The 23,019-nt window shown below is 35.8% G+C and overlaps 1 protein-coding gene across 2 annotated transcripts in view; it reads left to right on the top strand.

Moving 5' to 3' along the window:
• Positions 1-23,019, top strand: part of HSPA4L (heat shock protein family A (Hsp70) member 4 like) — a 50,121-nt gene that overhangs the window by 7,015 nt on the left and 20,087 nt on the right. For both annotated transcript variants that reach the window (XM_081811916.1, XM_081811917.1), the window contains exons 3-12: positions 6,706-6,763; positions 8,329-8,469; positions 10,624-10,746; positions 14,696-14,795; positions 15,166-15,299; positions 16,949-17,193; positions 17,331-17,407; positions 18,248-18,399; positions 18,848-18,954; positions 21,659-21,792. In XM_081811916.1, coding sequence (XP_081668042.1) covers positions 6,706-6,763; positions 8,329-8,469; positions 10,624-10,746; positions 14,696-14,795; positions 15,166-15,299; positions 16,949-17,193; positions 17,331-17,407; positions 18,248-18,399; positions 18,848-18,954; positions 21,659-21,792 — 1,271 coding nt within the window. The remainder of the gene's footprint in view (positions 1-6,705; positions 6,764-8,328; positions 8,470-10,623; positions 10,747-14,695; positions 14,796-15,165; positions 15,300-16,948; positions 17,194-17,330; positions 17,408-18,247; positions 18,400-18,847; positions 18,955-21,658; positions 21,793-23,019) is intronic.

Raw genomic sequence — 23,019 nt, 5'->3', positions numbered from 1 at the left:
TAACTGTTCTGATGAAGCTTTATTTACAAAAATAGGTGGCAAATGGTAATTTGCAAACCCCTTGTCTAGTCAGTCATAATCAAAAGAACTTTAAAATTATAGTGCATTGCTATTGAAATTTGACCTGTCAAATTTTAGGATAATCAGTTTTTCAAATAATGTATCTAACAGTTAAATACATCTAATTTAATATAACTAATCAGCTTTTTAAATATGTCTACCTAAGTACAGTTGACCCTTGAACAACATGGGTTTGAACTGTGCAGGTCCACTTATATGTGGACTTTTTTTTTTTTGATAAATACAATACACTACTGTGAATGTATTTTCTCATATAATTTTCTTAACATTTCTTTTTCTCTAGCTTAATATAAGAACACAGTGTATAATATATATAACAAAATATGTGTTAACTTATCAGTAAGGCTTCTGGTCAGCAGTAGGCCATTAGTAGTTATGTGGGAAGTTAAAAATTATACATGGAGGGCGCCTGGGTGGCTCAGTCGTTAAGCGTCTGCCTTTGGCTCAGGTCATGATCCTGGAGTTCCAGGTTTGAGTCCCACATCGGGCTCCCTGCTCAGCCAGGAGCCTGCTTCTCCCTCTCCCACTCCCCCTGCTTGTGTTCCCTCTCTTGCTGTCTGTCAAATAAATAAAATCTTAAAAAAAAAAAAAAGCATTTAGAAACTCTTAAATTTTTATTTTTTATATGTTAAGTTTTATCCATTGTCCATACTGAAAGACTGGAAAGTTTTTGTTATTACTAAATCATATATGCCTAAAAGAAATGTTATTTTTGGGGACACCTGGGTGGCTCAGTTGGTTAAGCGGCCGACTTGATTTCGGCTCAGGTCATGATCTCAGGGTCCTGGGATGGAGCCCCCTGTCGGACTCCACTCTCAGCTGGGAGTCTGCTTGAGGATTCTCTCTCTGCCCCCCCACCTCCATGCATGCATGCATGCATGCTCGCACTCTCTCTCTCTCTCAGATCTTTAAAAAAAAAAAAAAGTCATCTTAATTTTCTAAGTAGCAAGCTAGAAAGCAAATGGCAGCCATAAGTCAATTTTTTTTTATTTATTCATTTGAGACAGAGAGATAGAGCATGAGCAGGGGGAGGTGCAGAGGGAGAGGGAGAAGTAGGCTCTCCGCTGAGCAGGGAGCCGGATGTGGGACTCGATCCCAGGACCCTGGGTTCATGACCTGAGCCAAAAAGCAGAGGCTTAACCATCTGAGCGACCCAGGTGCCCCAACCGTAAGTCTTTTTGAGAATATTCCTCCCCCACTTCCTTCTAGGGCAATTTTTTTCCAGATAGTTAACCTTGAGAAATAATAACCATATATTTTCTTTACTGCAGAACTTCTCAGATCCGTTAATTTGTTTATAGGCATTGAAACTCCCAGGAAAGAATATTTTCCCCAACTTATTTGAACCTCCAAGGGAATTATATTCCACAGAGCAATATTTGGAAAATGGTGCTATAAGGCAGTGGTTCTCAGTTGGAAATTTTGCCCATTAGGGCACATCTGACAATTATATGAAGATACATTTTTGGTTGACACTCTGGGTGTGAGGTGTTGGGGGGAGTGCTTCTGGCATCTCAGGAGTTGACCCCCTGATTTAAACCAATTGATGGCCCTTTCATATCATCATTCATTCAGTTATTGTTTTCTTAATATGTACTTGATAACAGAAGAGGCTATAAATAGTAATTGTGATCTTATGGAAACTGGCAAGGGAAAGCTGACAATTTTTAAAATAGGGTTATTTTTAAAATGAAAGTGGTAAAATCAAAAGAGTCTTTGAATCCTTAGTGGAGACTGACAAAGTGAGCAAATTTAAAGAGTACTGACCTCGGGCGCCTGGGTGGCTCAGATGGTTAAGCGTCTGCCTTCAGCTCAGGTCATGATCCCAGGGTCCTGGGATCAAGTCCCACATCGGGCTCCCGGCTCAGCGGGGAGCCTGCTTCTCCCTCTGACCCTCTCCCCTCTCATGCTGTTTCTCTCTCGCTCGCTCTCTAAAAAATAAATAAAATCTTTAAAAAAAAGAGTACTGACCTCTTAGGTGAGGAATCTCATAGTCTTTGGCAGTACGTGTTTTCTCCAGCCTGGTTGTGCTTGGCCTTAATAGGCTTTATAAGACAGAAAGAAAATTAATTTTAAGTTTTAAGGGAAAATACAAATACAGCTTTTTTTTTTTTTTTTTAAAGATTTATCTATCTGAGATAGCGTGCATATGGGGGGGGCGGTCAGAGGTAGAGGGAGAGAGAGAATCTCAAGCAGACAGTCCACTGATGGTGGAGCCCAACATGGTGCTTGATCTCACAACCCTGAGATTACGACCTGAGCCAAAATCAAGAATAGGATGCTTAACAGACTGAGCCACACAGATGCCCCAAAATACAGCTTTCTTAAATTAACAGCTGACATTTGATTTTCATGCCCCTCCTCTACCAAAAGTGACATAGGACATTTAGAAGTTTTGTTTGTTTAGAATTTTGTGGCATTCTCTGAGAATCTGGGATTACCACTGTGGTGGCAATATCAGATTGGAAATTATAGATTTAAGCTGCATTGTAAACCCTTTGTTTTGTTTGTTTTTAGGTATAAGATGGAATTTCTAAAGAGCAGTTGAAATAAAGTATAGAAAGTATAATATCAATGGATTATGCAGTATACATTTGGGTAAACTGAATATCCTTTCTATAAAAACTTTTGTGTCAGCCTCTAAAGTATGGTATAATGTGTTTATTTCCCTTGGTGTTAGTAAAGTCAGGTAAAAGTTTTGAGAGATGCTAGGTATTTTGATTTTTCTGAAAATACTTAGCAAGTATTCATTTAATGGTTGTATTCCAGAATCTTTTTGAAAGAAAATTAAAGGAAGGAGTTTGAAGCACTTTTTTAGTTGTGTGAGGAAGGTTTTCTGTGTATTGAAACTGGGTATTTCCAAGCTATAACACTAAATTGTTTAAACTTTAAAAGTTGTCTACTTTTAACTTTAGAGAATATCTAGTAATGATAACTGTTCAGCTTTCTCTGTGAAGTGATACATGTGTGCAGCACGTTTCAAAGAATCTAGTACTTAATAATTGATACTTGAATCAATATTATTTGGCTCCTGTGTTCTAAGAGAAGTGAACTTCTAGAGAATCAACCTAAGAATAAGATTATCTATGCACTGAAGTGATGGTAGCCTAGTATTAAAAAATTAAAAGTATTCTTATGTGTGTCCAAATAATGGAGTTGAGAAAAGGACAGATTATAATAAAGTAGACTAAGAGGTGGCAAATCCATATTTTCTCTGATGAACTTTAGGATGGAATGCCAACCATCCACATAGATAACCATATTAGGTATGCAAATACTCTACTCTGGCAGGGACTATGTTGAATCAAGGAGTTACTTGGAAGAGATCATCTGCTTGGATGTCTCAAACATACCTCAGTCTCAGCATGTCCACATTAGCACTGCGATGGTCCATCCTCAAACCTGTCCCTCTTACAGTGTTTTCTGTCTCATTAAATGACACCACTCTACCCTCTTATGCAAATGGGAAACCTAGACATTAGTCGTGATACTTGCCTCTTCCTCTTATCTATTCCAGCCCTCTTCAGTAAAAATATGTTAGCAACATGCATAAATGTTCTAGTAGTTACACCAAAAAGATAAGAAACAGGTGAAATTAATTTTATGTATTTGATTTAACTCAACATATCCAAAATCTTATTTCCATATTTTAAAATCAGTGAGATATTTTATATTCCTTTTTAAATATTAAATTTTCAAAGTCCGGAGTATGTTTCACACTTAAAATGAATACATCTCAATTCATACTAGCCATATTTCATGTGCTTGATCATCACATATGGCTGGTGGCTACCATATTAGACAGTGAAGATCTAGTCTGTCACTAAGTCCTTTGAGTCTTACCTCCTAAATATCTCTTAATTCCTTCTCCCCCTCTCAGCTGCCATCATCCTGGTATAGATTACTGAAAACTTCTAGCCTTCCTCCCATCAGTTCTCACTGGTCAAAATGATCTCTGCCAAATCTCCTTTAATTCCACCCCCATCATCATTTACTCTTCCGTAAAATCTCATCACTTCCTCGGGTGAGCCTTTCCGGATCCTCCTCCTCTAGGTCAATTCTGTTATCTACTCATCTAGCATCAGGTATACCCTCTATTGTAGCACCTAGTTTACTTTCAGGTGTGTGAGCACTGTAAGTTCCAAGAGAGCCAAAACCATGTCTTTTTCCCCTCACTGTATCTCTAGTAACTAACAGAGTGCCAGACATAAATTACTCAACCAAAATCTGTTAACTAAATGAATTTAACTGCTTGCCCTTCCTGAAAATGCTGTGGCCCCCAGTATAAAAGTGTCTTGTTCAACCCTTAAAAAGCACTGTTCTGGGGACAGCGGGGGAGGGCTGGGGGAGGCACCTGGGTTGGCTCAGTCAGTTAAGCGTCAGACTCTTGATCTCAGCTCAGGTCTTGATCTTCAGGTTTTGAGTTCAGACCCCATGTTGGGCTCCACGTTGGGTATGGAGCCTACTAAAAAAGGGGGGGGGGCATTGTTCTGGGATCTTTCCTCTTCAATTCATCTTCTATATAAGCATGAAATGTTCTCTTCTTTATCCAAAAGCCTTTAATGAGTTCCCTTTACCTACTGAAATAAATGTTAAATTTATAACCTGTCATTTGAGGCCCTGTATAATCTGACCCCAATACTATCAAAATGTCAAATGAAATTAGCCAAGTTGTATTCTTCCTACTCTCCAAATAAGCATTACCCTTAGGAGCCATCTTTCTATTCATTCAATAAGTACCTTTACTATATTACCAGATAATGATCTAGGCCAGTACTGTCCAGTAGAACTTTCTATTCTGTATATCTCTTCTGTTCTATGTATTATCTCTTCTGTTCTGTGTGTGTATATATATATTTTTTAAATTTTATTTATTTATTTGACAGAGGCAGCGAGAGAGGGAACACAAGCAGGGGGAGTGGGAAAGGGAGAAGCAGCCTTCCCGCTGAGCAGGGAGCCCAGTGTGGGCTCGATCCCAGGACCCTGGGATCATGACCTGAGCCGAAAGCAGACACTTAACAGGGACTGAGCCACCTAGGCGCCCCTGTTCTGTGTATATTCTGTTCTCTGTATACTCACTGGCCACATACGGCTGTTAAGCCCTTGAAAGTTGGCTGTTGAGCACTTAAAATGTGAATAATTCTGAGGAACTGAATTTTTTATTTTGGCTAAATTTTATTAGCCACGTGTGGCTAGTGGCTACCAGATTGGGTAGTGCAGATCAAGGGAATGGAGCACACGTTATCTGCCCTCATGGAGTTCATGCCCTGGTGTGGAGATATAGTCAGTAAATAAATTGTATCAGATGGTGATACATTATGCAGGAGAATGAAATTAGGTAAACAGTAGGAGATGTATATGTTGGGAAGGAGCAGAAAATGTTTATATAAGATAGAAAAGGTGTTGATGATAAACTGACATTTGAGCAGAGACATGAAAAAAAAATGAGAGAGGTGTGTAAGCCATGTGGATGGATATATTTAGTAGTGTTCTAGAGATAGAGAATAGCATGTACAAAGGCCCTGAGTAAGAAGTGTGCTTGCATTATTCTAGAAATAGCAAGGAGACCAGTGTGCCTAGATTGAAGTTACGGGGTAGAGCAGCCAAGGACCAGACCACGAAGGGTTTTATTGGCTGTTGGGGAGACTTAAGCTTTTGCTTTGTGAGACAAGACACCATTGGAGGGGGAGTTTCATGACCTTAGTCTTGAAGAGGATCACTATGGTTATCATATTGAGAATAGATATATCCCTACGTACTGGGAATGTCCTTTTGAACAAAACAGATGTGTATTAAAATTTTTTCTCTTCTTTCAGATCTTAATTCAGAAATCACCTCTTCCGCTTGCTTTTCCTAAGCCTTATATAGAAGTGATTATTCTTTTTCACTAGTACTCATAGTCCGTATGGTCATAGTCCTGTATGTTGATTTTTTTCTGTAGACTATAAATTCTCCAACAACAGTGATTGTAGCTAGTATACACACAGTGCTCATAGTTAGTGGTTGATATGAATGGTACCTGTAGTTACAACTAAAATCATGGAAACACTTCCTTAAATTATAACATGAAATGATATTTTGATGAAAATGTTGCTCCACACTTGCTTTTATAAGCAGAATTACATCTAAATGCAGAAATTAAAAAAAAGAGCAATCATAGTGTTCAAAGCATTTACCCATATTCACTCATTTAATCCTCACACAAACCTGTGAGTAGGTATTATTATCAGCACTATCTTCCAGATGGGAAACTGAGACAAATAATGGTTAAGTAATTTCTACAAGATTACAGAACCTGGATTTAGATCCATGCAACCTGGCCTTACTGAACACAGTTTTTTTAGGAGGTCATAGACCAATAGAATTTGAAGAACAATTTTGGGGGCCAACAGAGCATTGCCAGCTATTAGCAGCATTTATTCTAAGAATTCTAACATTCTGACCACTATTCCGTTACTTATGAAACCAAAATATGGAAAGTTCTGATGTCCATTAACCTATTTTTAGAATATACCTGATTATGTTAATCCATTTAACTCATTTTTTTCATAAGGAGAGGCAGAATGATGGCATATCAATTTAAACATACCATGGGAACAAACTTTGTGTTTTTCGCTTGTTTAGGGCCTGTATATCTTTGGGATCAAGAACTCGAGCCATTGGAAATGCAGCTAAGAGCCAGGTAAATTGTTAATGTAGATGTTTTGACTTACAGGAGGAATTTAATGGAATCTTGGTAACTAAGCTCCCACTTTACATAGTTAAGAGTGAGAAAAGAGAAGGAGGGAAATTTGACAGACCCGAGTATCTTTGTATTTTAATAGATATATTTTGCTTTGGGGGTTGCAAAATATTTCTTTTATTTTTTTAAAAAGTCTTTTTAGTTTTGAAGTTAGGGTGTTGCTACCATATGACACCACTTTTTCTCCTGTATGGTCACTTTTCTAAGAGGTATCCTATCTAGAATATACACTTCAACAAGTAAGCAATGTCTTTGTAAAAGAAGGTGGGAAAGATGGAAGAACTAATTTCCACAGTAACCCAATGTAGCTATTTTACATGGAATCTGTTTAAGTATTCATATTTCTAGGCTTCTGAAGTGCTTATAAGTAGAATGTTTACTTTTAACATTCTTTGTTAGAAGTTCATTTTCCTCAGACTTTATTTCCCTGAACCAAAAGCCCTTAACAATTACTTCTTACATTTTAATGTGTACCTGAGTCTTCTTTTCCTCATAAAATAACTTTGTTTAATGGGGCTTTTTTCCCTCCTGACTTTATAAGGATAATTGACTCATTTATCTAGGAGTTTTTGCTTAAGACTTTATCAAGGTTGTCTTCTAATTGGCCTATATATGAAAATGTTTATCTTCTCCTACACTTTCATATTGTACATAAACAAATGTGTTTGTGCCAAAATGACTTCTTCACTAAAGTTTACATCTCATATTCTGTGTGATCTTCTAAGCATATCATAGATAACAGAGTCTCTGAAGAAAGCAAACTAAAATTACTCCTCTTAAAGAGACCACTGTGGTAATTCAGCATCCCAGTAGCTTTCATCTCGTAATTGAAGAGCAAGATCTATTTGGCTTTAACTAAGAGGGCAGCAACTGGATCTCAGTATTATTTTATAGTGTGAACTACATGTTCTAGTTAAAGAAAAAATTACTTTGCTAAAATACAAGCCATTTGCAAATTAAGACACTTTAATTTTTGCATCATGCTATACAAAAGGAGTTTAAATTTACTAGCCTAGGAGCACTTCTCTACAGTGAGGAATTGCATTCTTGCTGCATGAGACGTTTCCCAAAGAACTAGATATTAAGAGGAAAAAAAGGGGGGCGCAATATGGAAAAGTGTTTCAGTAAAAACACAGTAATGAATGTGGAAGGAAGAGAACTTAAACCTAATTCACTAAAGCAAAAGGTTGAGGAAAAACAGAGAAATAAGTTATAGATAGATTTTCACTGTATTACTTGAAAAGTTTTACATTTTTCTTTCTTTTTTGAAAACATTAATTTTGAGTCTACATTCTTAGGATAGGAAGAGAATTTGGGGGGCAATAGATATGATGCATACATTCTTACTGTATAATTTTACTGTCAGCTGGAAGCCAGACAAATGATTGTGTCTAATTCTAAATTTAAATGTGTAGGATAAAGAGACTTGGTGGTATTAAGTATTAACATAGTGTTTATTTTGCATTCATTAAATATTGATAAATAAAAGTGTTTACTGCCAACAGATAGTCACGAATGTAAGAAATACAATTCATGGCTTCAAAAAGCTTCACGGGCGATCATTTGATGATCCCATTGTGCAAACCGAAAGGATCAGGCTTCCTTATGAACTGCAGAAGATGCCTAATGGAAGTGCAGGAGTTAAGGTAAGCTTCTCAGAGTACAAACATATTTAAATTCAAGAAACCAAATATAATATTGCCTGTTTGTAATTTAACTTTTTTCCTCTGGACGCAGTACATGTGTACCAAGATTCAGTTTTTAGTAAGCTTTAGTGAGTGTAAAAAAATTCTAATTAGATAATTTTTTAAATCCAAACAATACTTTTATTGTCAAGGAAAAATTATTTGAAGAACTTTTAGAGGTGAACAGTTTTCAAGCAATAAAGGCAGAGCCATAAGTGATTTAGAAAAATAGACCCCATAAGTATATTAATTGCTATATTAAAGCAAACTCTACTTCCAAGTAAGAGATTGATTCTTGATTTTTAATTCTACATCCTGAGACAATAAGTTGTAGATTAGTTAACAAAAATATGTTTGTTGATTTTTCAGAAACTAACAGAATACCTCGAAACATAGTTACCTTTTGACCCAGCAGATTCACTCTTATTTATATACACCAGAGAATTGAATGATATGTGTACACAAAAACTTGTACATGATTGTTCGTAGTAACATTGTTCATAATAGCCAAAAAGTAGGAACAGTCCAAGTGTTCATTAGCTGTTAAGTGGGTAAATGAAATGTGGTACCTATACAATGGAATACTATTTAGCCATAAACTGGAGTGAAGTACTGATATGTACTTCACCCGGATGAACATGGCCACATAAATATACATATATACACTTACATGCACGTATGTTGTGCTGCTTGAGAGAAGCTCTTCCAAAGTTTAGTGTTAGAGAACAAAATTATGTTCACTGAGGACACAGAAGTAAGACATAACTTTTTCTTCAGTAAATTAAATGTAATTATTATATGGGTTCCAAGGTAACTTTGTATTGCTCGTAAATTTATTGGTTATTATAATAGGGTTTGATTACTTAAAGCACACATCTTCCAGTATTCCTTTGTCAAGAAGCATTGTAAAGTTTCCTTTTGTGTGCTTAAATGCAACCTACTCTTAAACCTGTGTATAAGATGAGGTTGTTATTTGGTCTAAAAAACATAATTTTGAAATTTCATATATACATCTCTAATATTTAATTTATGATTATTCCCAGAAACCTTGGAATAATACATACTATACCTCTTTTTTTTTTTTTTTTTAAAGATTTTATTTATTTATTTGATAGAGACAGCCAGAGAGGGAACACAAGCAGGGGGAGTGGGAGAGGGAGAAGCAGGCTTCCGCTGAGCAGGGAGCCCGACGTGGGGTTCAATCCCAGGTCCCTGGGATCATGACCTGAGCCGAAGGCAGACGCTTAACACCTGAGCTACCCAGGCGCCCTATACCTCTTTTTTTTTTAATAAGAAATTTTCTTTCCTGATGTTCGCATTTCCTTTTCCTAGAACTGTATGACTAAAGCTTTCATTTTAAACCCAGAAGAGTTCTAACTTTCAAAAGAAAGATTATTTGATCTTTTTCTCCTTCATTATGTGCCTGGAAAGTGAATGATAAAAATTGCTTTTGTGAGAGGCACCCGGGTGGCTCAGTCAGTTAAGCATCTGCCTTCAACTCAGGTCATGATCTCAGGGTCCTAGGATCGAGCCCCCATCGGCCTTCCTGCTCAGTGGGGAGCCTGCTTCTGCCCCTCTCCACCCCCTCTTCCCCCCGTTCATGTGCACGCGTGCACTCTCTCTCTTTCTTAAATAAAAATCTTTTTAAAAAATTATTGTGCCTGGGTGGCTCAGTCGTTAAGCGTCTGCCTTCAGCTCAGGTCGTGATCCCAGGGTCCTGGGATTGAGCCCCGCATCGGACTCCTTGCTCCGCGGGAAGCCTGCTTCTCCCTCTCCCACTCCCCTTGCTTGTGTTCCCTCTCTCACTGTGTCTCTCTCTGTCAAAAAATAAATAAAATCTTTAAAAAAAAAAAAAAAATTACTATTGTGAAAGGCAGAGAGCTAATGCAGGAAGACATTTTTGAGAACAATTTGGTTATATTACTATGTGTAAGGCACTTGAACTTTAGAAATGAGAGGTTGTAATACTAGAATAATCTTTTCAGAATATAACTTCTCGAGCAAAAACTTGTCTTTTTCACTGTTGTCTGTCTATCATGTATAGAGTAGATCCTCACAAAATACATATTGGATGAATAAATGACTCTTAATAAATATCTCAACTTTTGGTTTTAGGTGCGGTACCTAGAAGAAGAGAGACCTTTTGCAATTGAGCAAGTAACTGGAATGCTGTTGGCTAAACTTAAAGAGACTTCAGAAAATGCTTTGAAGAAACCAGTGGCCGACTGTGTGATTTCAGTAAGTTTTACTTCAGTACTTTTAAATCACACCTTCCAGTATATTAATATTCTATTGAAATATTTTTCTTCTCTTTATTCTTTCTGATCTAATTTAGTAAATAATCTAAATCCATTTTTATTTATTTATTTATTTTTTTTTAAAAACCCACCTTATTTGGTAAAGTTTAGGATTAAGGTAGTTTCCCATAAAGTCAGTTGTGATAATCCATGAATCTTAAAAAACCAATGTATATGATTAGTGACTACTATACGTTCCAGTTATCTAAGAATCTTTCCTGGTTGCCCTTAACTTCCCACTTATAGGGACCTTAACATTTTATGGCAAAGTTGAAAATTCCCATTTGGGAATTTGAGATTATGTATATTCATATATTCTGTATCAGAAAAAAATCTTTTTTAAAATGAAAAATTGGATATATTTAACATGTTATACTTTCAGAAATTTTGACATGCTTACACACAACTATCAATCATTATCAATATTACATATTTATCACCCTCCCAGAATCCCATTGTGCCTATTTTTTTTTTTTTTTTAAGATTTTATTTATTTGAGAGAGAGAGTAAGAAACAGCATGAGAGGGGAGAGGGTCAGAGGGAGAAGCAGGCTACCCGCTGAGCCAGGAGCCCGATGCGGGACTCGATCCCAGGACTCCAGGATCATGACCTGAGCCGAAGGGAGTCATTTAACCAACTGAGCCACCCAGGCACCGCCCACCCATTGTGCCTCCTCCTTTAAAGTAAAAATTGTTTACGTATAAGGTGTGCATCATGACACTTTGATATACATAGTGAAATGATAATGATTACTGCAGTTGAGCTAACATACGCATCTCCTCGTGTACTTTTTTTTTTTTTGGTGGCAAGAACACCTGAGATCTACTTTCTTAGCAAATTTCCAATATCCAATACAGTATTACTAACTTCAGATACCATATGCTATACATTAGATTTCTAGAATTTATTCATCTTACATAACTGAAACTTTGTAATCTTTGGCCAGTATCTCCCCATTTCCCCCACCTCCTTGCCCCTGGTAACCACTACTCTACTCTCTGCTTCTATGAATTCAACTTTTGTAGATTCCACATATAAGTGAGATCATGCAGTATTTTTCAGAAAGAAAAAGTCTGTCTTTAAGGATTCTTAGAACATTCCATCATTTCCTCTATCTCTTGAGATCCCATTATATACTGATAACTTTTTGAAGTTACATGTTGTCCACTTAAATGTGAGTATATTTCTAATACTATTAAACTTCCCTAAGTTCGAGAGTCTCATGTCCTCAGAAAAATAGAATCAGATTATGAACTCCAGTGGAATTTAGTAATTAGATTTTTATAGGTATTTAGAATTTTTTAAATGAGAGAAAAGTAATAGAGCTTTAATATTTTATATTCTGACCATTTAATAATAGCAAATAATAGGGGCGCCTGGGTGGCTCAGTCGTTAAGCATCTGCCTTCGGCTCAGGTCATGATCCCAGGGTCCTGGGATTGAGCCCTGTATGGGGCTCCCTGCTCAGCGGGAAGCCTGCTTCTCCCTCTCCCTCTGCTTGTGTTCCCTCTCTTGCTGTGTCTCTCTCTGTCAAATAAATAAAATCTTTAAAAAAAAAAAAAAAGCAAATAATAGAGTTTACCTTTGGCCGGGTACTGTTATAGGCATTTGATATGTACTAACTCATTTAATCCTCAGAACCACCCTATGAAGGTAGGATATTTTTAACTCCAGTTTTATAGATTAAAAAACAGACACACAGAAGTTAAATAACTTGCTCAAAATCAACAGAGCTAATAAGTTGTAAGCCAGAAATCACACCCCGTAGTTCATTCCCAAGCCTTTGCTTATAACTGTTCCATTGTACTGCCACTTGAAAGTATACATCAAAGTGGGTTTGGTTTTAAAATCCATCTTAAATTCAAATCCATCCCTATTAACCATACTTGATAGTAATTTCACATCAGAAATTGTCAGAAGAGAACATTATGGACTTCTTGGCCATTATTTACTTTGTGTAGTTAGTGTGATAGACCCATTGTGAGCTATATAGGGGAAGTATTTTCTCTGTTTTATTTTTTATTTTTATTTTTTTTTTAAAGATTTTATTTATTTTTGACAGCACAAGCAGGGGGAACAGCAGAGAGAGTGGGAGAAGCAGACTCCCTGCTGGAGCAGGGAGCCCGATGTGGGGCTCGATCACAGAATGCTGAGATCATGACCTGAGCCGAAGGCAGACGCTTAACCGTCTGAGCCACCCAGGCGCCCCTGTTTTATGCACTATTATATCCCTAAGTGGTTAGAAAAGTACCTGGTACATAAGTGCTCAATGAGTACTAAATAAAGTCTATATTATAATTTAGATTTTTGTCAGAAGGATAATACCAAAATCAGGATAAACAGGTTTATCAAAATTCAAGTTCTTTTCCTGTTGTTAATATCTGTTAAATGATGGGGCGCCTGAGTGGGTCGGTCGTTAGGCATCTGCTTTCGGCTCGGGTCATGGTCTCGGTCCTGGGATCGAGCCCCGCATCGGGCTCCCTGCTCCGCGGGAAGCCTGCTTCTCCCTCTCCTACTCCCACTACTTGTGTTCCCTCTCTCGCTGTGTCTCTCTCTGTCAAATGGATAAAATCTTAAAAAAAAAAAAAAAAAATCTGTTAAATGAAATTTCTAGCTTCAGGGCACCTGGGTGGCTCAGTTGGTTGAGCGACTGTCTTCGGCTAGGTCATGATCCTGGGGTCCCGGGATTGAGCCCCGCATCAGGCTCCCTGCTCAGCAGGGAGTCTGCTTCTCCCTCTGACCCTCCCCCCCCTCATGCTCTCTCTCTCTCTCTCAAATAAATAAAATCTTTAAAAAACAAAAAAATTCTAGCTTCAAAAAGCAATAAAATTGGAGACAACTTACTTAAATTGGAAGAGCCCCAAGTCATTTTGTACATGAATATACTTAATTAGCTTTTTTTTTTAAGATTTTATTTATTGAGAGAGAGCACACACGTATGCAGCACACAAGGCTCACATGCAGGGGGAGGGGCACGAGTAGGGTGAGAGACAGGGGAAGAAGCTGACTCCCTGCTGAGCAGAGAGCCCTCAGCAGGGCTCTATCCCAGGACCCTGAGATCATGACCTGAGCCTAAGTCAGATGCTTAACCGACTGAGCCACCCAGGCGCTCCTACTTAATTCTCTTCTCAGAAATCTGTCTGTAGACACAAATCAAAGTGCTTCTTAGTTTGACAGAATGAAGTGTATGTAAATCTTAACTATAAGTTTAAGTCTCAGTTTATCTTTTGATAAAGTCTTTAATTAACATTAATTAAACATTTAATGTTTTTTTGGTGATTTTAAAAGAAGCACATGCTCCTCATAAGTCCTCTGCAATATAGTTCCTGCCTCGCTTTGAGATAATAGCCACTGTAAACCTTTGGGTACTATATTCTCCTGGGTAACATATACCTACACAAAAATCATGCTACACATGTCCTTTTTTCTGATGCAATATAGATACTGTTCCATGACCATTCAGATCTGCCTGATTCTAACAGCTACATAAGATTCCATTATACAAATATAACAAGATATATTTAATCTCATTTTAACAGTCTTGGGCTTTCAATTTTTCATTATTAAAGATGAACAAACATTTTTTTTCCATAGAGCAGACCCAACACAAGAAGGATTTAGATGAACATATTTTGGAAATCCTGAAATATTATTCCATCTTATTAATTGCTTTAAATTTGTGTTCATACTTAGGTCAACACTTTATGGTATAGAAATTGCCAAAAAGTAAAAAAACTAGTATTTTTTTTCTTGTTTATTTTATTAGAACACCATTCTTTGCCTCAAGCCCTACATAAGTTTTAGAGCAGTTATTTTACATTTTTAATTGATGAAATGTTTAAAATATAGTACATCAAACCAATATATTTAATTACTGTTTTAAAATACCAGATTCCTAGCTTTTTCACTGATGCTGAGAGAAGATCTGTGATGGCTGCAGCCCAGGTTGCAGGTTTAAATTGTTTGAGGTTGATGAATGAAACTACTGCAGGTGAGCACTTTGCAATTTGAAAATCACTGTCAGAAAAATACTGTTCTAGTTTTGGGGGGTTTTTTTTTCCAATTAATATAAAGCATTTATCTTTTTTTAAACTCATTATGTACTGGCTCTTGTAACCTTTGGTTTTTGTAGTACAATATTTTGCTAGAAGTTAAACATGTCTTACATTTGCTGTAAGAATCATTTATGTTATAGATGGATAGAGAAAAAATTAAAAACAACCAAATTATAAAAAGTTATTTACTTTGAAACTAATAATTTATATTACTCTCTATTAAAGTGCAGTATCAAAATGACTTATCTTTTGTTTTCCACGTGATTGCTATCCTGATAGTAACGTGATTTCTTTGTTCTTACACAGTCGCGCTAGCATATGGAATTTATAAACAGGATCTTCCCCCATTAGATGAGAAACCAAGAAATGTAATATTTATTGATATGGGACATTCTGCTTACCAGGTCTCAGTTTGTGCTTTTAACAAAGGAAAACTTAAAGTAAGTAAATAAATGATTTGCTATATATAAGTTTAATGGTTAAGAGCATGTAAGACAATATAGAGAACTTAAGTGCTCTGCCACTTAAAAACTATGACCTTGAGCAAGTTACATAACCTCCTTAAATCTCAGGCTCCCCACTTGAAGATAATATCAGTAATTACCTCAGAATTTTTGAGGACAAATGAGTTAATGTATATAAAATGCTTGGAATGCTTTATACTGTAATATGTATTAGCTATTTTTATTATTGTCAAGATGTTAGGTCACCTATCAGGGAACATTAAGTACATTACTATCCATAAATATACTTAGGAAACATTTTGTAAAATGATTCCCTTTGTTTTATAAACTTTCCTTATCCAGGAGTTCTAATCAGAATTTTCTATAATGTGGCATCATTTAGTTCTGTGTGCTCATCTTATAGTTTGTATTGGATTTTATATTCATTTTTATATTGATCATCTTATCCATACTTACGTTCTCTCTCTCTCTCTCTCCCCATTAGTCACATGTGTAGAAGTTACTTAGAAGATGAAATACTTTGGGTTATCCAATGGACCTTTTAGAGCCTTTTGTCTCACAGTTTATAGTAACATCCTTGTAATCAGAAAACTCAAAGGAAATGACTCATAGTGAATATAGGGTAGTTTTTTGTAAATTGTTTTAATCTTTGCTATTTAGTCTTGAATTTTAACTTAACATTTTCCTTCCTTCCTTTTTAGTAGATACCTTAGAGTAACCATATCTATGGCCCTTCTGTCCAAAAGGATGCATGTTTGCACTAGTCACATACCAACACAATTTTGCATTTAATTTTGGGTAGTACTGGTCCTAGCAAGAAGTCGATCCATGAATTCTCCATGCGAGTCTTGGGATGACATCCCATCACATTAGTTCACAGCTTTCTATAGGGCTTACTATTGTTCCATCACATATCCTTGTGAAAAAAACCTGATGAGCCACACCAACGGTGGGGTTCTATTTTTTAAGTGACTAGTGTAAGTAGTAATTTGTGCTCTCCTTGGAGAGAGACTAGGTATCTTGCTCCTGCATTTTCAAGAGATTTAGTGTTGAAGTTCTATGACTTGTCTACTCCTCTTCCGTCCATCCACTGGCTGGGGCTCATTGCTCAACAAGTTTATTATATTCTTGTCTTTCCTCTTCACTTTTTTTTTTTTTAATAGTAGTCAGAAGGCCTAATTTTGGACCTGTAAATTGACCAATTGCAGTATTTTAAATTTAATCTTCGAATTGGCTTTTCTTGGTTGTTTTGTTTTGTTTACATACTTAGGACTTACTCCCTGAACTTGGTTTTTGGCCTCCCTCTTCAGTGCTATTGTAGAACCAATGGATATGAGATAGTGAAGTTTTAATTGTTGTAACTCAGTTATTTCAGAAATAGAATTAATTTTAATTATATATGGATCTGCATCCCAAAACAGATAATTCAGAATGGGTAAGTATGTTGGCTAAATATAAGTGATAATTGATATCAGCAATAGCAAGCTTTGACACCCCTGTGATTTTTCACAAGTTCTTTGGCTTTGACTTTAATTTTAAAAGGGTTTTTTTTTTTTTTTTGGTTTTTGTCTTTTTGAAAGCATTTATATTTCTGAAAATTCAGTTCTGGTTTTTTGGTTAAACAGGTCTTGGCTACCACCTTTGATCCATATTTGGGTGGCAGGAACTTTGATGAGGCTTTAGTAGACTACTTCTGTGAGGAGTTCAAGACCAAATACAAGATAAATGTGAAAGAAAATTCTCGGGCCTTGTTGCGTTTATATCAGGAATGTGAAAAACTGAAGAAGCTAATGAGTGCAAATGCATCAGATCTTCCACTGAACATTGAGTGTTTCATGAATGACCTTGATGTTTCTAGTAAAATGAACAGGTACGGTGTATGTTTTCAGTTTAAGAAGTGTTGGCTTATTTTATGTTTAGATCATGTCTGATTTTTTTCATTCTGTTTAGAAGATGTACTTGAGTTTTATATCCCAAAATGATGAATTTTATTTCATTTTCCCACAGGGCCCAATTTGAACAATTATGTGCTTCCCTCTTCACCAGGGTTGAGCCACCATTAAAAGCAGTAATGGAACAAGCTAGTAAGTGTAAATTACTAGACTAACCATCAAAATTGTATCATGGCGTTAACTCACTTGAATGGGGTAGGAAATGGTAAAAGCAATAAAAACTTCTATTTGTTTTTTGAAGATTTGTATTTCTCATTTTAGAGAGGGAGATTATAATTTCATTCATAAGAGTAAGGGCACTATGAATCTGGGTTTATGAGAACAACTCCTGGCTCGTGTTATTGTTTACATTGTAAAACTAACACTAGTTATATTTGGAGGTGTTTATATGTAAGTATACTGTAAAGTCTAAGATGAAAATAAAGTAGAAATGGGACATGATTGCTTTTTGTTAAGATTTTTGGTAATCATTACTTTCTATGGGTATTTGTGAGGTGAAAGTTAGAAAATTGAAGGACTCTGAAGAGCCCGTGAGGTACTTGTCTGTTCTTATTGTCACTCTGTCATCTGGTCCAAGTGCAGTGCCTGACACATAGATAGTTAATATTTATTAAGTTTTGCGTTTCTCCAAAATTTGTTTTTATCTTCTTTCTATTTAGTCTTGCTTTGAGCAAAAACAAAATCCATTTTTTAAAAAAAGTACTTTCCAAGGTCTTTTGTTCACATTTTTATAAAGACTATCTTATTTTTCTCAATTAAAAATATTTTGGGGGCGCCTGGGTGGCTCAGTTGGTTAAGCGACTGCCTTCGGCTCAGGTCATGATCCTGGAGTCCTGGGATCGAGTCCCACATCGGGCTCCCTGCTCAGCGGGGAGTCTGCTTCTCCCTCTGACCCTCCTCCCTCTCATGTTCTCTGTCTCTCATTCTCTCTCTCGCAAATAAATCTTAAAAAAAAAAAATTTTGTTTTACAGACTTGCAACGTGAAGACATAAGTAGTATAGAAATTGTAGGGGGAGCAACTCGAATTCCTGCAGTGAAAGAACAAATCACTAAATTTTTTCTTAAAGACATAAGTACCACATTAAATGCTGATGAAGCTGTTGCAAGAGGATGTGCATTACAGGTATTTTTCCTTTTTTTTTTTTTTTTTTTTTACAGAGTATATTTTGCCAGAAAAATGGTGATAGGCCTAAAGGGACCTTTTAATATTATCTGTTCAAAACACTTGTCAATAGGCTAAAATAAATTAAAATTATTCCTGAAAGATAAGTCTTGTGTCTTTCCAATTTGTTTTTAAACTGTCATGGGACAATATGTGTGTACTGTAGTGAAAGAACATTTACTTTTATGAATTCTTGTAATTATTCCCATTTAAAATTCTTTTTTCAGATTTAAAAATATATTTTTGTAAGGTCATAAAAATACTCTTGACACTTTAGCTGTTACCAAAAACAGTAATTTTTAGGATGTAACAATTTTATTGCAAGGGCTTTATTAAGCAGTTCAGTCAGGGTAACCTATAGTATGTTTTGTGTTTGTTGATTTAAATATGGTATACATCTTATTTTCAGTGTGCGATTCTCTCACCAGCATTTAAAGTGCGTGAATTTTCTATAACAGACCTTGTTCCCTATTCAATCACATTAAGATGGAAGACCTCTTTTGAAGATGGAACTGGGTAAGTTACTTTTAAAGCCTTGGTTAGAGAGCTTGTTGTAAATAACCAATTGAACCTACTTTCTGAACTAGAGGAATTTACGCTTCTAAAACTCTCAAATACTTTTAAATAAGATGTTAGAGAAAATGAACTATATTATATAATCTGTAAATCATGATGGCATATTTTTAATTAGTATTTTATAAAATCATATTTTCAAATAAAATCGCAATATGGCAATATAAAAACTTAAAAAAACCTGCATCTACCATACCCCAACTCCTACTTAGCCCATTTTACAAAGTTAACCATTGTTAACAGGTATGTTTATATCCATCCATTTTTTTGAATATCCAAAAATAAAAGCTGTTCTTTCTAAATTACCTGAGTGTCTCCAGTGCAACTTGCTTTTTAAAATGTCTGTCATTTTAAATATGTCACAGACAGTAACTATTTTCTCAGCAATTGTGTGTGCCATAATTAATTTAACCAGTACACCCTAAAATCCTATTTTTTTCTGATTCAAGCAGTGCTATTAGGAACATCCTTGTACACATCTCCTTGTTTAGTTGTGTTTAGGATATCTGTAAGATAACTATATAGGACTGAAATTGACCCAAAGGATATGAGCATTATTATAATCAGTATTGCCACATTATTCACCAAAAGGATTATACTAATTTATATTCCTTTTAACATTGCTGAATTATCTGTTGTAGCTCATTTTCTTCTATGCTTTTAAAGATAACATTCTGAAAGTGCAAATAAGTACTTTGTTATTAGATTTGCATTTCTATTATGAGCCACAATCTTTTCATGCTTTTATTGACATTTACATTTCCTTTTCCATGAACTACTTAAGATTTAAATAGCTTCGCTTCCCTACCAAAATAAAAACTTGTGTTTCAAATAATGTATTTGACTACTTTTCAGAGCTTATAATTTGTACAATAAGGTAAACCTGTATTTAGGTTTTGACGTTGCTTTTAATATTTTGTTCTGTGCTCTATACATCTACACCCCCAAGAAACTAAAATTTTTGCACGAATTCTGAAAATAATGGATTATCAGTCTGATCTGAATGTTTTGCAGAGCATTTAAATGGCATGTCCTAATGTCAATTTTGAGGCAAGAAATGGTGTTCTTTTTTTTTTTTTTTTTAAAGATTTTATTTATTTATTTGAGAGAGAGAGAGCACATGAGAGGGGGGAGGGCCAGAGGGAGAAGCAGACTCCCCGCTGAGCAGGAAGCCCGATGCAGGACTCGATCCCGGGACTCCAGGATCATGACCTGAGCCGAAGGCAGTCGCTTAACCAACTGAGCCACCCAGGCGCCCAGAAATGGTGTTCTTTAAAAGAGTTAACTTCAGGGGTTAACTGGCTGGCTCAGTTGGAAGAGCATGCAACTCTTGATCTTGGGGTTGTGAGCTTGAGCCCCATGTTGGGCGTAAGAGATTAATTTAAACTTTATTTTTTTTAAAAGATTTTATTTATTAGAGAGAGAATGAGAGTGAGCATGAGCAGGGTGAGGGGCAGAGGGAGAAGCAGACTCCCCACTGAGCAAAGAGCCCAACACAGGACTTGATCCCAGGACGCTGGGATCATGACCTGTGCTGAAGACAGACACTTAACCGACTGAGCCACCCAGGTGGCCCTAAATAAATTTAAAAAGATAATTAAAGTTAATTTCAGTTAAAGATACAGTGATGCAGAAAAAAATTATAAGAAGCATATGGGGAGTTACATTGAAAAGTAAACCTATCCTAGTGATTACAATAAGAAAGTAAAAGATAATGTAGGTTCTTGAAAACTAGGATAGAGGGAAAGATCCATGGATATGAGATTTGCAAACCTTGCATAATGAATAGGGTGATGGTATAGTATTATAGAGTGAGTTTCTGGGCCACTATAAACAATAGTTATAAGCCATTTCTGTTAAACTATTTAAGAGTGGGAATTGTTATGTAGATTTTAAAACTTCCTGTACTGGAGAGGAGGAAATACTAGGACATTATTACATCAGTTGAAAAAATTGGGATATGGATTACATGTTAAAGTATCAGTGTAAATTTATAGTTGACAGCTGTACTGTGGTTATAGTAGAGAATATCGCTGTTAGGAAATACACATTGAAGTACTTAGGGGTAAAGAGCTATAATGTATGTAACAACCTCCACTGGTTCGGGAAAAAATACACATGTACACGGAGTATGCACTTAAGTGATGAAACATAGAATAAAATGCTGACAGTAGTAAATCTAGGTAAAAGATATACAGGTGTTCCTTCCTTGTGCTGTTTTTATTTTTGCTCCTTTCTGTAAGTTTGAAATTAGTTTCAAATAAAAGTTTTTTTTAAGGGAGCTAGAATAAAAAGGGTTACATATGACAAGTATTTATTTTGGAAACTAAGGGGTAGGATTTGGTCCACATATGTGAACAGAAAACTAATTCGTGTATATTAGCCTCAAAATATACCTAATTGCAGTTAATTTTTCTTTCTTTTTTAAGATAGAATTGTCTGTTACTATGACAGACTTTCTAAAAACTTTGAGCCATAAACCTATCAAATTGCATGTTCATAGCAAAACCAGTAATTCTTTTTCTTTACATTTGTGGGTAGAGGTCTTTACAGTTGCTGCTTTTGAATTAGGAATGACATGGATTCTGTAATTAGATTCATAGAAAACTTTCTATTTGTTTTGAACTGTTTTCCCACTCCATTTTAGGGAATGTGAAGTATTCTGTAAGAACCATCCTGCCCCATTTTCAAAAGTCATTACTTTCCACAAGAAGGAACCATTTGAACTAGAAGCATTTTATACTAATTTACATGAAGTGCCTTATCCTGATCCAAGAATTGGTAAGAGAACTCAAGAAAAAAATTTCACAAACTTTTGCCTTTTGTAAATTATTAATATTTGAATCAAGGAAATAAATTGATATTCGAGCTAAGCTAGCACTGAAAGCAATATATTTTTTTCTAAACATGCACTTTTAGTGCTCACAGTTTATCCTGGAGTAACAGGTTTGAGTATTTTTAATTCATTCTGACTTCTCTATTTAAAATGCTCTGTAATTTGCCTGAAAGGTTTGGGTGAGGGTCATTTTTTATGGAAAAACTCCTTAATCAGTAAGTTGAAATTGTGCTGCCAGACTGACCGTATATCCTGACTTGAAACTTAGGTTCCCTGGCAACAACTAGAATTCATGTCATTGGATTAATACAAAAGTGAGAATTGGGGACTGTAATAACTGTTTTAGCTGAGTAATCTTTTTTAGAGATATAAAACAAAGTACGATTTTTATAACATTTAAGAGAAAGAATAATTTATAATTCTTTAAATTTCTATTTGTATTGCTTTTATTGATAGACTAAAAAGGGAACAATATGAATATCTCAAATACGTTATTTAAAGCAATAGAAATAAGTTAAGGAAGGTGGAATTAGTTTGCCAGGGCTTCTGTAACAAAGTACCACCAACTGAGTGGCTTAAAGAGAATTTGTTGTCTCCAGTTCTAGAAGCTAAAAGTACGAAATCAAAGTGTTGACAGGATTCCTTCTGAGGGCTTTGAGGAAAGGATCTCTTCCACGCTTCTGTCCTTGGTTGGTAGATAGCCATCTTCATGTTCACATGACATTGTCCCTGTATGTGTATCTGTCTCCAAATAAGGACACCAGTCATTGGATTAGAGCCCACCCTGATAACCTCATCTTAACCTGATTACCTCTGCTAAGACTCTTCAAATAAGGTCACTTTCTGAGGTACTTGAGAGTAAGACTTCATATTAATTTGAGGGTGAGGTCTCAATTCAACCTATAACAAAGGTCAACCAAATTTTTTACTTACCAGTTTTTCTGCCTAGTATCCTCTCTCTACTATGGATATCATTATATATTATGGGTTTTTAAAAATAAAACAGCAGAGGGGCACCTGGCTGGCTCAGTTGGAAGAGTGTGTGAATCTTAATCTAGGGGTTGAGTTCAAACCCCACGTTAGGTGTAGAGATTACCTAAAAATAAGATCTTTAAAAAAAATAATAAAATAGTTTCTTAAAGTGAGAAGTTAATATCTCTGTAGGTATTAGT

This window comes from Leptonychotes weddellii, chromosome 2 (assembly GCF_054177405.1).
Source record: "Leptonychotes weddellii isolate Sample4059 chromosome 2, ASM5417740v2, whole genome shotgun sequence".
NCBI classification, from domain to species: domain Eukaryota; kingdom Metazoa; phylum Chordata; class Mammalia; order Carnivora; family Phocidae; genus Leptonychotes; species Leptonychotes weddellii.
This window is presented reverse-complemented; position numbering and strand designations above follow the sequence as displayed.